General features: G+C 39.5%; 1 protein-coding gene across 3 annotated transcripts in view; it reads right to left on the bottom strand.

Annotated features, from left to right (window-relative positions):
• Positions 1-15833, bottom strand: part of adcy2b (adenylate cyclase 2b (brain)) — a 68480-nt gene that overhangs the window by 31655 nt on the left and 20992 nt on the right. For all 3 annotated transcript variants that reach the window (XR_009709551.1, XR_009709552.1, XM_061254326.1), the window contains exon 4: positions 7010-7159. Coding sequence is in view for 1 of the 3 variants with exons in the window: in XM_061254326.1 (XP_061110310.1) it covers positions 7010-7159 (150 nt within the window). In the remaining 2 variants the exon portion in view is untranslated. The remainder of the gene's footprint in view (positions 1-7009; positions 7160-15833) is intronic.

Raw genomic sequence — 15833 nt, 5'->3', positions numbered from 1 at the left:
GTTACAATACATTTGACTGATACACGAAGTCACACACTAAATGGCATTATCTTTAGCACATACAGAATATTCACTTATACAAAATAGGAATGACAAAACAATTATAGGCCATATACAGGCAAAATGATATATTGCAATTACAGCTGACTAAATAATATACAGTTCTAATGCAGTTAGAATAGAATATAATAACTGGAATAGAACTGACAGAATAAAGCTTTCTGACAAAGCTTTAAATCATAAATCATAATGAATAAATGAATAGAAACATATTAACAAAATGCTTTCTAATAGTATGAACAGCTATGGCCAAATAATTGTTCACATTTGAGGTACCTGGACTCCATGTGTCATGGATTAGATTGCATTGTTACCTTAACATATTGAATGTGCCTTTATGGAGCTGCAAAAGTGATGTTATGATAGGAAAGAATCCAGAACTAGCAAATAAAAGAACAAAATGGATGCCCCTTGCTGTCCCTAAAAAACAAGATGTTAGCAGTGTCACGGGGCAGGCTAAAGTCGAGCTCATTATAAATATCCACATGTAGTTTTATACCTGCATTCTAAAACAGAGGTATAATACAAACTGTATATAATTTGTAATGCAATGGTCATAAGAGATTCACATATTGTCAGAATGCTCCAAAGCAAAAAGCACTTCAGTACAAACGAATGGAGTCACATGGTCGCAACATTAAACCTGCAGTGCTCAGAAATGTAAGACCCATGTTCACCGTTGAGAACATATACCCCCCCCACTCTCCCCCACCCGCCCCTCCTTTGAGTGTAGCATGAAGGTTAATTGCCTCCTGGTTCAGGTGCACTTCCAGACATTAAAAACGAGAGGTTGAAAGTGATTTTAAAAACCTCCATTAATACATTATCACCTGAAAAAAAAAGTCGTATTTGCGCTAAAAAAATTGCCCTTTGGTAATTGCTGCATTTACTCCTGTCTGTTATTTAGAGGAAGGTGTAGTCTCCACGTACTGTTCGGGGGAAGCGAGTTACCCCTAAATGGAGGCTCTCGCTGAGAGACGGACAGCAATTACTCTCCTCGCCCTGGCCGTGGCTGGCCACTGCTGTGGCCATCCAGGGGAGCCGTCCTGATAATTGGGAGGGAAAAGGGCAGGTCAATCATATGGCGTTTCACCTATGAGGGAGAGAGGGAAGAGCGTGCCAATCCGCCAGTCAGCTGGCGGCTGTTTTTCCAAGGAGCAGATTTGTTTTTCGGGAGCCAGGCAGAGGCTCCGGCCTGTCCATCTGTCCCGAGCCCTGCGGGTGAGGCCAAAGCCTCTTTGGTGTCTTCTGTGTTTGCGCCGAGAAAACAAGATGGTCCGCACAGTCAGCCCAGCCACAGATGTCGGCAAACCGAGCAGTCTGTTCCCTGGTAACCCGCCAAAATATGAAAACATCAGAACTCGGATGAGAGCAAGGAAATACTACTGAACTGAATCGATAGCTCTTGTGTGTAGATAATATCTGTCCTAGTTATGTTCCTGCAGTTTGTGGTTTTATTGTTATTTTTAGCATTATTCAGTTTTCTGATAAATAAACTGTTTTGCATTTTCTCCTTGGGAAAGGTCGCTGTACAATGCCCTTTGGATACTTTTTTGTTCTGTATGTTTTCTGTCTTCTGTTTACTTGCTTTAATTGTGCAATAAAACTAAAAATAAAACCTTCAGTAAAAATAAAAATCACTTCAGTATTTACACTATGTAGTGCATACGGTCCCCTCCAAAAGTACTGGAACAGCAAGGTCAATTGTGTTTGCTATACACTGAAGACAATTGAGTGTGAGGTCAAAAGATGTACATGAGACGACACATCCGTATTTCAGCCTTTATTCCCTGTTTTTTTTTTTATCTAGATTTGTTAAACAACTCAAAATATCACCTTTTTTTTATTAGACCACCAATGTATTGAAGCACATGACTGGCAGGTGTTTCTTGTTTCCCAGATGTGTCCTGTTAGATCAATTGGTTAAACAATAAATCATTCTGAATGGCTACTCTTGGTTTTAGCCTTGGGTTTTGCCTGTGAAGACTGCATTTGTGTTAGAAAAGATAAACCAACATGAAGACCAGAGAGCTGTCTTTGGGAGAAAAGCAAGCCATTTTGAAGCTTAGAGAAGATGGCTAGAGCCATTGCACAAGCATTGGGGATAGCTTGTGCAACAACTTGGAATGTCCTGAAAAAGAAAGAAACCGCTGGTGTACTGAGCAACAGACATCGAATAGGTCGACCAAGGAAAACAACAGCAGTTGATCACAGAAACATTGTGAGAGCTGTGAAGAAAAAAAGTCAGTGACATCACAAACAACTATATATTTGTGTATCTCAATCAACTGTTCAAAGAAGACTTAGAGAGCAGCAATATAGAGGCAATTCCGCTCAGTTGTAAGAATTAGAAGACAAAGAGATAAGCCACAAAAGTTCTGGAACAACATTTTATGGACTGATGAGACCAAGATTAACCTCTACCAAAGTGATGGAAAGCCCAAAGTGTGGAGAAAGAAGGGGCCTGCTCATGATCCAGAACATACAAGCTCATCTGTGAAGCACGTTGGAGGAAGTGTCATGGCTTGGGCTTGCATGGCTACTTCTGGAGTTGGCTTACTAAGCTTTATACATGATGAAACACATGATGGTAGCAGCAGGATGAATTCAGAAGTCTACAAAAACATTCTGTTTGCTAACTTATGAAGAAATACATCCAAACTAATTGGGAGGAACTTCATCATGCAGCAAGCCAATGACCCAAAACACACTGCCAACACAACAAAGAACTTAATTAGGGAGAAAAAGTGGAAGGTTTCAGCTTGGCCAAGTCAATCACCAGACCTTAACCCAATTGAGCATGCATTTCACCTCCTGAAGAGGAGATTGAAGGGAAAAAACCCCAAAACAACTGAAAGAGGCTGCAGTAGAATGGAAGAGCATCACAAAAGAAGAATGCAATAGTTTGGTGATGTCAATGGGTCACGGGAGTGATACAGTTATTGCAAGCAAGGGATATGCTACCAAATATTAAGTGTTATTTACTCTAATGAAACTGAAATTCTGAATCGTGTTCATCTTTTTATCTCAACCCCTAATGTATTCAGTGTATTGCAAAAACAAAGTAATTGTCCTTGCTGTTCCAATACTTTTGGAGGGGACGACTTTTTGTTCCATGGGTACAACTTTTTTTCAGGTACTGAAATAGCCCTGGATATGCATTAGGAACTCAACGTGGAAGAATATTTCTGTTATTCTAATGCATTTAAGAAAAAAACAGACTGGACACATACGCACAGAACAACTACAGATTTAGCACTCATTTATCATATTTACACTTTAAATAATTTCCAACAATGATCTCTTGACCTTGGGAATGTTCCGGAAACATTTCATTTTGCTGAGACTCGTGTGTGAGAAATGGCAGAATGGCAGCTCACTTCGCCATGGCCATTGAAATCCCTATGGATGTGATTGTGGAAGGAATGAAGTCCTGCCATTACAGAGTTATTATAGCCTCAATGGAGTCTGCATGACAGGAATGACACAAAGGACAGAAAACGATTTGCCATTGACACACTCGTGATGATAATCAGCTACTTTTCTATTTGAAAAGGGTAGACTTTAAATTAACTGCAAGCTTTAGAAGCATGTACTTTCATTAAAAATAGCAGGCTGTCCTAGATGCCGAGTGAATTTTCCATCTCTGCTGTGACATTACAATAAAGGGATTTTTACCTACAGCACAGAGAGTGCCATCATATGCTTTATTGAAATATTTAAAGTGTTCTCAATCCATGGTGAAATGGTACTTACAGTACTGTGGGTATTTCAGTCTGTCCATCTTAATGGCTCATTGATGTGTTAAGGGATAGTTCATTTTTGTGAAGTGTATGTTTTTGATTTGCTCACAGTTTTTGATTATTTGATGAAGGATATTTATTGAAGCATGTGAACTATAAAAACATAAAATATTGTACAAATATAATTGGCATTAACCCATTGAATATCACACCTTCTCTTAACACAAGCTTAAAAATGACATAGCCCAAATAAAATAATTACTATTCTTGAACCCTTGTGACTACAGGCATAATCCTGATGTCTTCTGAAAGGTAACCCTTTGGGGTATGTTTTCCAAGAGTCAGAATTACTCCAAATATTACTGAAGCAAAGTTACAGAAGCTCAAACACAGGGAAAGTGGAAGTTTTTTTCTCACTGAAAAGATTTTCTGTTTATGACTGGACACAAATTATTGCTTGTGCACTTAGAAACACACAGCACTGGACAAATCCCCTTCCAAAAGGACAATATCACCAAAAAAGGACATTTGGAGATTCCAAATGGACACATAAATGATATTATGGGTCTTATGAGGAGTAAAATGCTGCATTTTTCTTACTAAACTTTTCATCCTGAAAAAAAGTGCACTCCCCCAAATATCTGTCCCAAACTCTCCTTGCAGCTATCCTCAGACATCAAAAGGTTGAGAAGATCATAAGTACAATATGTACAATAATCACAATTGCACCATCTTGTATACTAACATATTAATTGAGGTCCATTGAATGAAGTTTTTCCAACGAGTCAAACACCCCATAATTGCTATTTATTATTCAAAAGCAGGCTGGCTCCTTATTCATAAGCATACTGTATAATAATAAAATATTTTGAGAATGTATTTACCAATAAGGTGAGGTCCCCCCCACACTTGTTTTACCACCCACGTGTTATAAAATAAGGAACTGTTGTCGCTAAAGCATTGACATGTTAAAATAGGTTATACAGATAAAACTGTGAGTTCTAACCGCATTAAAACGGTATATCCTGTTACCATAGTGATTGAAAATCGCAGGCTGAAAAAAAGAATGAATGCAAAAACGCGCACCAGCCCAGCCCTGGTGTATTATTTTGCTTTTGACCACACACCATCAAATGCCAATACCAGCCACTATAACGCTGGCAGAAACTGATTTACAGTACATGTTGACAATAGTCTTCATTGCACACAAAACCCATTTAGGCCAATCAGAAAAAATGCACGAAAACAAAAATAAAATCCTATCCAAAAGCACCAGAAAGTCCATTTCTTTAAGAACACTGCTGCTCCCAAGATAAATGCATCATTGTAATACAACCATTGGTGTCAGTTTTCTCTCAAGACAAGAGAAGAAAGAAACATAATAAAATATCTTTGTTATATTTTAGTATATGTGCAGTACAGAGACATGGTCCCTGTTGAATCAGTAATGTAAGGTAGCCCAACTGATTTCACAATACCCCCAGTAGAGAAGGAAAGAGTGTATTTATCAGACTTAATGAGAATGTATGGTTTTTTTACACAGTGGATTCATCAGGTCCGTGTAACACAATATTGTTGCTAAGATTACAATTCAAACAATGCTGTAAACACAAAGTAAACATTAGATATATGCACAGCTGGCACAGCTGTCCATGCATTTAATAAATTGCCATCATATTGAAAAGATTAGGGAGCTGAGTACTACTCAAAGATAAACAAAAAGATAAACCTAAGTGGTTCTAGAACAGTTGTATTTCACACATCTGAAGGCAATACACAGCCGAACTACACTACAGCTACATGATAGCCTCAGGTCACTACAGAGGGCTTGAAACACAAGTTCATAACTACCCTTTTAATGGAGAGTTCAATGCAACCTTTTTTTAAAGAAATATTTTGAATTACCTTTATTAGCCAAATGCAATGCTATTGTTTTTACTGATGATAAAGTTTAATTAACCCTGATAGTTCTCAATCACAGAGCATTATTTAAACAGTAAGCAGGTGTCAGGTACTAACCCCCGCAGACAATTCAGAATGTCATAGCATTCCTTCAGAATGCACATGGGCACCGGCTGATGATGACGGAGAGCTTATTTGTCTGAGACTGCCTACCCCTGAGGACTGCCTTGGTCTAATGGGTTTTGTATTCCCCCCAACCAAGTCACCTTTTCCCCCCCACACTTTCCATTGTGCAGTGAGCCAAGGGAGCAAAAGTGAGACATCTATTTATAGCCAGTCAGACAAAGCTATCCGCCTGTTATGTTTATTAGCTCTATTTGTTAAGAAATTAGCAGCTGCACAGAGAATAAAGTGAACTTCACCTTCCGGCAGCGAGCATGAGTCATATCCTCTGGGGCCACAATTCAGCCCTCTAATTTCAGCATTCATCTCTGAAAAGGCCCTGCATGGACACAGAGGGCCCATTTCCTATGCTCGCTAAAGATATTTAGAGACACAACGATGCGGTCGACGCGGCAATAAGGTCAAGATTTCCCGGCTGTCTTACGACTCCCAAGAACGCTGTGCAAACCCCGCCAGAGTTTCACTGACGTAGGCGCCGGTTTGTTTTGCTTTGCTCAAAACTTTAGTACTGAATTTAACAATTTCATTTCAAGGGGATTATGTTTTATACGATGTGATAATCCTAGTGGTAAATAAAATGAAAGAAAAATGATGAAAGGAATACACTGGATAGTAGTTTCACTCATGAAAACGTGTATTGAGTTCCCCACATCAATGGAAGTATTTCTGGGATCTATTGGACTGAGAAATGTTAAGTAATGAAAAGTGATGATCGTTCATTACAACACAGAAGTAAAGCATGTGGGACACAGTGCCTCTCTACTTCATCATTTTGCTTTATTACACACCCTGCCATCCATATTTAATACTGTGTTCCCATGCCCTGTGGGTAGTCCTCTTTCATGTACATAGTGTAATATAATATAACATTCAACTAACAGAGAAATCCACTTTCAGGCCAACCGACACTACCAGATTTTCGACTCGTCACAGACAAATGTAAGACATCTTTAATCCCTTAGATTTGCGCTTATTGAAAGAAATGCAAGCTGTCCTGGATCAACCGTAAAGCCCAGACTTTCTAAAACTAGGCAGAGAGAAGTCTCTGGACCAGCACGCAGCGGGCAGCCCAGAGACAGCTGTGGGAGGAATTAGAACAGGAGCCAGGGGGTGTACTGAACCTGCTGGTGCTTCTCAAACTCTAGCTTGATGGGGGATTTGATGCAGTTGCAGGTGTCCTGGTAGGTCTGCTTCAGCGCCAGCTCCATGAGATGCTTGTGATAGGCCCCCGCCATGTTGCCGCAGATAAAGATGATGGTGTTGGCCAAAATCTAGAGGGTGCAAAAACGAAAATGCCAGTGAGTGAGGACTCCATGTGCTAGAGCAGGGGTGCACAACAAGGGCAGATCCGTTTCAGGCCTTAATTGTTTCATTGACTCAATCATATCTCATCTGACGTGTGTATGCATACTGGCAACAGCTGCAGACTGCAATGATTTTACTGTGCTTAAGTACAGGCTTGAACCATTGAGCTGTCAGCAAGTTAAAAACAAGGCAAAGGGGTGGAACATAAACCACAACGCAGACTGGCCCTGGAGGGCCACCCCGAGTTGTGCTCCCCTGTGCTAGAGACCATGTGAGCACCAGGCCTTACCACCACAGCGTGTCTCAGCGTGAGGCTTGTTGCTGAGGAACTCACTCAGCATGTATTTGTTTTCTCTCACGCCGAGGCCCCAGCTAATTTGATTGAGCTGAATACTGATTTGGATTTTAAATCACTTAGCCTCTGATGAAAATTCTCCACAAACTAAACTGACAACTGGAAGTAAAGTTTACAGACAGGAAGAAAAGGTGTTCCTCAACATTATGCAAATGTGTTTGTTGATGTATCTGTGCTCATGTAAACAATTTAATAAGAAAACAGACATTCAAAACCGAATCGAGACAGCCACTCCATATTATGTGGAAATTTTCCTTGAGAAATGTCATTAGCGCAAAAACCTCACGCAACACATTACCTCCACATAGAATTCAGTCAATAGAATAGATTTCAATGAAAGATAAGCATTCAATTAACATGCTTCAACCAAGCTGAATTTTTGGAGAGCTTGGCTGGCACAAAAAGCCAGAAAACATAATGCTCCCCCATGACAAGAATTGAGAAAATACAGACTGTACCACACATCAGCTCGTGATGAGATTATAAATAAAACAATTTTGGCAAGCAAAGATGAAATAAAAACAAACAAAGAAATGTATGCAAATTGCTGTGGCTCAAACAAATGACACAACATTAACTGAGTTTGTCTGAATACACACATTTTTTGTTACTAGCACAGAGAAAGAAAGTACTGAAGAAGGATTGACTCCTTATAGCAAAGCCTCCCAATTTTCTATCCAATGATACAATCAAAGCAGATCAAAAACTCTGGAGAAACAATTATCAACAAATTATCTGAGTATTGCATTTATTTACCATCAATCAAAGCGAAGGCATTTAAAGCACAGTGCCATGACACCTGATTCAATTAATTAACGTTTAAATGATGGTCTCCAGTGAAGGCCTTGATAAGCAGAATCAGGTGTCGTAGTGCTGGGCTAAGATAAAAACCTGCGCCCACACTGGCCATTTTCGGATAAGACTGGACTCCCCCACTCTAAAGTCTCATACGGAAGCATTTCAAGACAGATGAAATCAGAGCAAAAGATGGATGGTTAAGTTATTGTTTTATTTTAGATATTGTACCCCCTCTTACACCTCATCAACTGTCCCTCTCACATCACTAGCCACACAGTTAATGGCCAGGAGTTGCAGTTCTTGCAGTTGTTGTTCTTCCCCCAGAGGGAAAAGATGGTTGGCAAGGGACTGGGCTATAACTGCACAGTTAACCCTAACAAGGCACAACCTTCCCACAGCTTTAGAATTGGCATCAGTGGGAGATGTACAGCACTGTTCTTCCACTCAGGAGGAATTTGGGTCTCCTGTAGCTCAGTCTGGCTGGTAGTGTCAACATTAGAGACAGGCAAGAGGAGAAGCATGCACCTGCTTCCACTGTAGTGAATGAGCACAAAAAAACATACCTAAAAAACCAGCCTACTTTCTCCTGGACTAGTGTGCTTCAGTTTTGGTCATTATTATAATTTCTGAAGGATCTTGTTGTTGTTAGTCTTCACCAGGGGGACATCTTACAGAAAACAACTACCGCATAGCTAAAAAAATGATTGAAAAGATTGATTTGATGCTAGTTCATTTTATATTACTAAATTATTGTATTTGCTCTACTTTATAAAAGCAGAATACCAGTCCCAAAGCAACTAGTACAGCAACTGTATGCCTCCAGAGGTTGTAAATGTTCATATTAGCTGATTATTCTTCAAAAATATAACATATTGATATTATTTTGGTTGGAACACTTAAGCACATGCAACCTTATACTTCCATTCTCAATGTACTGGCATTGTGAATTAATGCTATTGATACAGTATACACAGCCTCTGAACACATGATGTCACTGTACAGGATTATTTCAATGTTACCTGCAGTGCATTTTCTTGCTATTCCACACACACATAAACCATGGAACACAAACCCATACCCAATATACTATACCTGATAGCAGCCATTGTAAAGCAAACAGGTCATCAGAAACATGTGTAGATGTTTAAAATATCACTGATTGCATACACAAACTATCTGGCCAAACTAACGCATACACTAAAACAAAAATAATATTTCATAAACACAAACTGAATTATTCCTTCAAATGCTTATTCTAAAATCCTACTGCAAATTGTCAAAATTAGACATCAACACATCAATAAACAAGCAAGCCAAAGCAGCCATGCAACAAAAATCCTCACCCGCATGACAGCAAATATAATACAATCTCAGCAACAGAGATAGCATGTCAACCCATGGAAAATGAATGCAAATGAGTTGCTTGCCTCATGTCAAAATGGAGCAAGGCGTGAGGAGAATACAAACAGTCTGAGATGAGAGTGTTTTAGCATTTCTTACACTTATTAACAAGTGTATCATTACACACTCTGCATTTTCCTGAAGAGCCACACTGTACCTGCTCGATGATGAAAAAGGGCAAATGAACCACTTTTTTTTCATTTCATCAGGAGTCATTGTGTTCTGAAAACCGTGGAATGTTCCAGATCAAGGAGAGAGGTAATTAAGACTCACTCTGCCTGTGAACCTAACCTCTTTGCCCTGCCCTATTTCATTTAATTAGCCTACTGGGTAACGGCAATATTCAGGCCCACATAATTATAAGATTATACTCAACCACACACAATGTTCTGTCAATTAAAGTCACAGTCAACATTGTTTTAATTTCACTTCCCCTACATACACAGATTTTCAGGACTGAAGCGGCTATTACTGGAACCTCGACATTTGCCTCTGCTCAATGACACGTTATTTTGACAACAGCCAGTTCACTTGCGACCAGGAAAAAATACTAACAGGAGAGCTTTGTTTAAGAGATGATGTGGAGCTAGTGTCTGAACATACAGTAAACAGTGCAGTCTATGAAAGAAAAAAAAAGAACAAAAAAGAGAAAAGTTTTATATTGCAACAGAATTTCTCACAAATTAATGTGATTTAATTAATGTGATTAATGTGAAATTAATTTATTCAAATTCAATGTCCTGTTCCTTTTACTTTAACTGCAACGTCTTGTATTTAGTTTCAGTCTGTTTGTCATGAAGAATACTTTTGCCATGCATGGTAAACTCAACTCTAATAGTGCCCGTATAAGCCTCAAACGGGTCCAATTTATTCTACCAGTGAAGAATGTAGTCTTTCAGAGTCCATTCAACACTGAACCTTTTCTTGTGTCCTGTTGTACGCAGTCTGAAAGATTATCTCCTGATTTTGCAGATTCCCTTTGGCCACGGCATTAGCATCAGACCTTGGAGAATCAGGCCACATATTGCTCTTGTAAACATTAAATTAACATCAGACAGGCCAGAGCTAGGGCTTTCAGGAGGTTGTACTAAACTGCATAGAAAAGCCCCAAGAAGCTTAAATCGATATCCACCTAACATGCCTAAAGTTAATTACGGCCATGAGGCCAAAGCAAGGAAAAGAGCCTTCAGGTTCCTGACTGCATAACTAGGCTATAGTGGATTAAGCACCAGGGACACAGAACAGTTGAACACACTCCCAAATGCTCAGACAGATGCAGCGGGACCCATTCAGGCTCCAGCATCATATCTGTTCAGTGGGGAGGACATTGTTTATTTATTTTACTTATTTTTGCAAAACAGCTGGTAAGGAAGCCTGCAGCGTGAGCTATTGCCTCTGATTTTTATTCATTATGTTTGTCAATAAAAAGAATACATGATTACCCCAGACAGGCCTATGCAAATGAGAAACCTTCACGAGCTGACGAGAGACATTTCACAGATATGGAGATTAATTGAAGCATTGTATGTTTGAAATGGCAACTGGGGATATGTATTTTATTTTACTGTCTTTTTAGAGCAATGTTTCTCACTGGTGGGAGGCTCCTCACTGGAGCCATGCAGGCAGATGTTTAGTTAAAGCAGTCAAATTCACAATGAACTATTCACAATCAACCATTTAATGAGTTAAATCACAAAGTTTCCACTGCAAGAGAATCTCCCTGTGAATTTCAAATCAAATTAACAGTGATTTGCTCCAGTAGCAATCTATCTGCTCAGAGAAGAAAAGGTTCATCTAAGCAGTTTTAACAGGGGAACAAGCAGGGGATTTTAGGGATTACAGAATTTAAAGCCACCCCAAATGAAATGCAGCATAGATATAATCCACAGAATGGAAAATGTGTTTTTCCCCTCAGGAAACTGCCAAGGTCACCTTCAAGTCAAAACGGTATTTTCACCCTTTTTGGTTTTCAGCCCTATGAAAAAAACTCCCAAAAAACCCAAAGAGATTCTCAAAATAAGCTCTGCTTATACACGACTAGAATATAATTCTATAACAATCATACATTCTGTATCACCGGTATAACTTCCATGTTGAATAAATATCCATTACAAGATCCATAGGTAGCTCTTTTGCAACACTTACATCAGATATCCCACCCGACCCAATTTAATATTTCCTTGCGATAATGGAGGCTGCATCCAAGCCTGGATGAGTCATACCCTTGGAATTCACTTATCTGTAGCAAGTAGCAGGAGCTCTATGATGTCTTGACAGGATGTCTGTCCATCAGAGGGTCATTACCCTCAATAGATTTATATAATGTTGAGCACAGGAGCTTGGGGACTGACCTCTCAACCTTTAATTGTCATCAGTAGTCACTCAAGCCTCCAGGCCACTGAACTAATCAAACAAGGCTTGGAGAACAACGGTATGTCGTGAGGACACAGAAATGAATGGGCCTGTGTGTGATCACTTCATTAAAAAATATATGGCCCTGTCCAAGGAGACACAAGTCGGAGCTTCTTCTGATCTGAGCTCTAGGAAATTCAAAAATCAAAATGTAGGCAGAAGATAAGCCAGGACAACAACTGAAAATGGGGGTTGAGTATTTTACTTTATTTTTCTTTTCTTTTTCTTTTTTCTTTATGCCACCTTACGTGTGTGTGTGTATGTTGTGTGTGCGGTACTGTGTGTGCACACATTCTGTGTGTGTGAGTGTGCGCGGTGTGTGTGAGACCACAGGGCCAGGGGTGGTTTCAGCAATTCCCTGGGAAATCTCACTCTGGCACACCTTCCTGTATATTTAATAAATAACCAATCTTGTCTCTCCAATCTTATCAAAACCAACTACACTCTCTGAAAAAACGGTGCAGTGGAGGCACATTTCTGTTCTTTAAGGGATGAACCTCCCAATGCAGCCTGAAAGGTACAATACTGTTGTTTTTGGTAGAAATGAGTACCATTTACAAACAAAAAAGTTACAAATTAAGTATTAATCCAATGGCAAGGATTACAATTTTATCTTACCTGTAGGGTACATAAAACCCCAGCGAAAAGTGTAGCAATGTTCAATATCTCCTGTTGAGCTTCACAGAGGCACCAAAATCACCAGATGCCAGATCAAAAAATATAAAAAAGGGGCACAAGCTAGTCCTCCCCCTCACTCCTTTGTGCTGGCTTGGAGAGCACACTTTTATTTGTCATGGTTCTTTGTTTTGATCCTCTGTGGTCTTCTTGGATCTTTGGAGTTATTTGTCCTGGCACCTCAGAAAAATCTTGAAGCACCATGGGAGACAAAAGCTGTGGTTTTGTACCTTTTTTCTTTTTTGTCTCTTTTGTGACTTTATCTTTTCAGTGTCCACGTCTGTACAATCATGCATTTGTGTTTTCCCTTATTTTTTATCCAAACAGTAAATCCATCAATCCATCCATTATCTAACCCGCTTAGACAGGCTACCAATCCATCACAGGGCCCAAACATTAAATTTAGCCTTCAACTGTTAAAACTGCTGGATTCAGAAGTCATACTTCCCACAAATTCTCACTAACCTGATAAACTTTTTGGAGTATTATCCTGGTTTCCTCAAGAGCACAGTGAAACATTCAGTTAGTTCACTGGATGAAATGTACTCAGAATTAGAATTCATCCAACATTGAAAATTTAGTTATGAGGATACAAGATCAATGAAAACTTAAACTATGCACAGCAGCATTGATAGCCCTGATGAGGATGATCCAAAGTAGGGTCTAGGTGCAGAGAATACACATTTCATTTAATTAGAAAATGACTTTCAATAATGACTTAGAAACAACTGCCACTCAAGAGTCATAGCCTTGCATTCATCATTCGGTAGCAGATGGAACAATTACGGAGAATGAAGTGTACTGTACCTGGTTTTGTTGTTGTTGCTGTTATTTTGGCAATGTATTGACAACATGATTCTCATCCTGGACTCATTCCCTCATTTAATACACAACCTCATCAGCACTGTTTCTGGCCACACTGAGCCAACCTGATGTCAGTGAAAATAAAGTCAGTATTACATTCCCTGTTAATAATTATGAAATTGCTTCATGAATACAACTGGTGAACAACAGAAGCCAAAATGGCCTCCTTGTATAAGACACCAAGCTACCTATTTCAGCAACAAAGAATGAATACTTTTGAGTGAAATGTCAAAGCTTTGAACATTTTTTTCTTTGAACTAATTACAGATCAATACAAATGAACATAAGGTGCCACAATAAACTGTCAGAGCATGTAAGATTTATATCATACGTACTCTAGCTAGATTTTAAATGGGCTTCAACCAGTGTCCGTAAAACAAATAGAAACGAAATGGGAAAGTCGATATTTCAGAGGTAATACTCCATCATTGTCATGGCATTCCATGCATAATTCTTTTTGATCTTACTCTGAAAAAACACAGCTTTAATCAATAATTCATAACAGTACAATGACATGAAAGATAGTTTCAGCATTTTAGAATTCCAAAGCAAACCGCACTGAATCATCAGCTGGATCCAACATATGTTCTAGTGTTTACCCAGTAATCCTTTCATTCACTCGTTCTTTCATCCATCCACATCCACCCAATCATCTATTGCAGTGGTTTTCAAACTCTGTCCTGGGGACCCATGTGTAAACTGAATTTTGTCCTAACAACAACTGCAATCGTATAGTAATTAACAAGTTGTTCACTTTTCCTGTTAGAGAGATTGTTTGCCCTCTTTAGTCTGATTATCAGAAATAGCAATGCATGCCATGAAGAATAAAAGTCTCATATTCACATTGTGCTAGATTGCGAATGATCACATATAGAGAACAGTTTTTTTCTTTTTACTGATGAAATGATGTGAGCTGAATCGATTGCCTCCTAATCGCTTTGCAAATGACAATAAGCCAAACCAGAACTGTGTTAACACAATGCAGTTCTATTTCATATCGATCAACATGCCAACGTATGGGTCAAGCCTCACAAGGTATAGCTGTCAGGAGGAAGAATAACAAATGAACCACTCCAGTACAAATACAGTTGTTAGCCCGCTGGCTCATTTTCTTTTTGCCTCCTAAGATGTGGCTTATGGGACAGTGTGTGCTCTTCAGGAGCAATTTGATGGATTGTTTGGAAAGTTAGCTCCCATCGTGGCATAAAACCCCACGCTAACCCAACGACGGAATTTAGCACGGGCCGAAGGTATTTGCATGCTTGTCCTTCAGGTGTTGCTGGAAGAATATTAGTAGGGTTAAATAATAATGACCGCTATGCGGAGAATCTAGATCAGCCAATTAATAAACCACGTTACAAAGACAGTAGTACCACTCTGCCTTCCGCTCTTTACTGGTCCGGGCTGACCAAGAATCTCCACAATAGGGCCAGTACATTCACCTTCGTTATCTGACTCCATTTAATATATAATTTAGAAATTTGGTTTTGAAACATACGCAAACCTCGGGAGTGATTATACTCAACTCTTACCTGCGCCACCATTACTCAATATATGCTCCCGGGATTAGCATTATTGCTGAATCTCAGAGGCTGAGGGTCTAGCCAACACAATACATGTCGGTTCCAAGTTGGTTCCATTCCCAGACCAATCTGGGAAGTCGGTTGCGATCTTCCCAGATTGGTCTGTCTCCCTTGCTTTTATGCCAAATCATACGTTTGAACCAGGCGGCAGTGCCATAAATTAACCTGGAGGGGTGGTCAAATCTGGAATTTAGACCCTTGGGGGTTGTTAAATAGGGAAAATGAGATGATTACCAGAGAGGACATGTAGGCTTTCCCTTGAGTTACTGAAACTATGGTTTATTAAACTCCATTTGGTATGAAATGTATCTCATCCGATTCCTTGATTTTACCGGATCACATCCATACCAAACAGATTATCCTTATGTTTTATTATGATGTAGCTGTCACGAAAAGTCCACCATTAACCCAAGGGAGAAGTTTAGGGTGTAATGACAGAAATGTCCAAATGGGGGCACTGTGGGAGTATCCTGAGTCTTTCCCATAGGAAGTGACCAGGTGGTGGGTCACAGAGACATTCTTTTCCCATGGTTTTTGCCCAGGGCTGAATGG

Source organism: Conger conger, chromosome 9 (assembly GCF_963514075.1).
Source record: "Conger conger chromosome 9, fConCon1.1, whole genome shotgun sequence".
In the NCBI taxonomy this organism is placed as follows: domain Eukaryota; kingdom Metazoa; phylum Chordata; class Actinopteri; order Anguilliformes; family Congridae; genus Conger; species Conger conger.
Note: the sequence above shows the minus strand (reverse complement) of the source record. Positions and strands in the feature narration are given on the sequence as shown.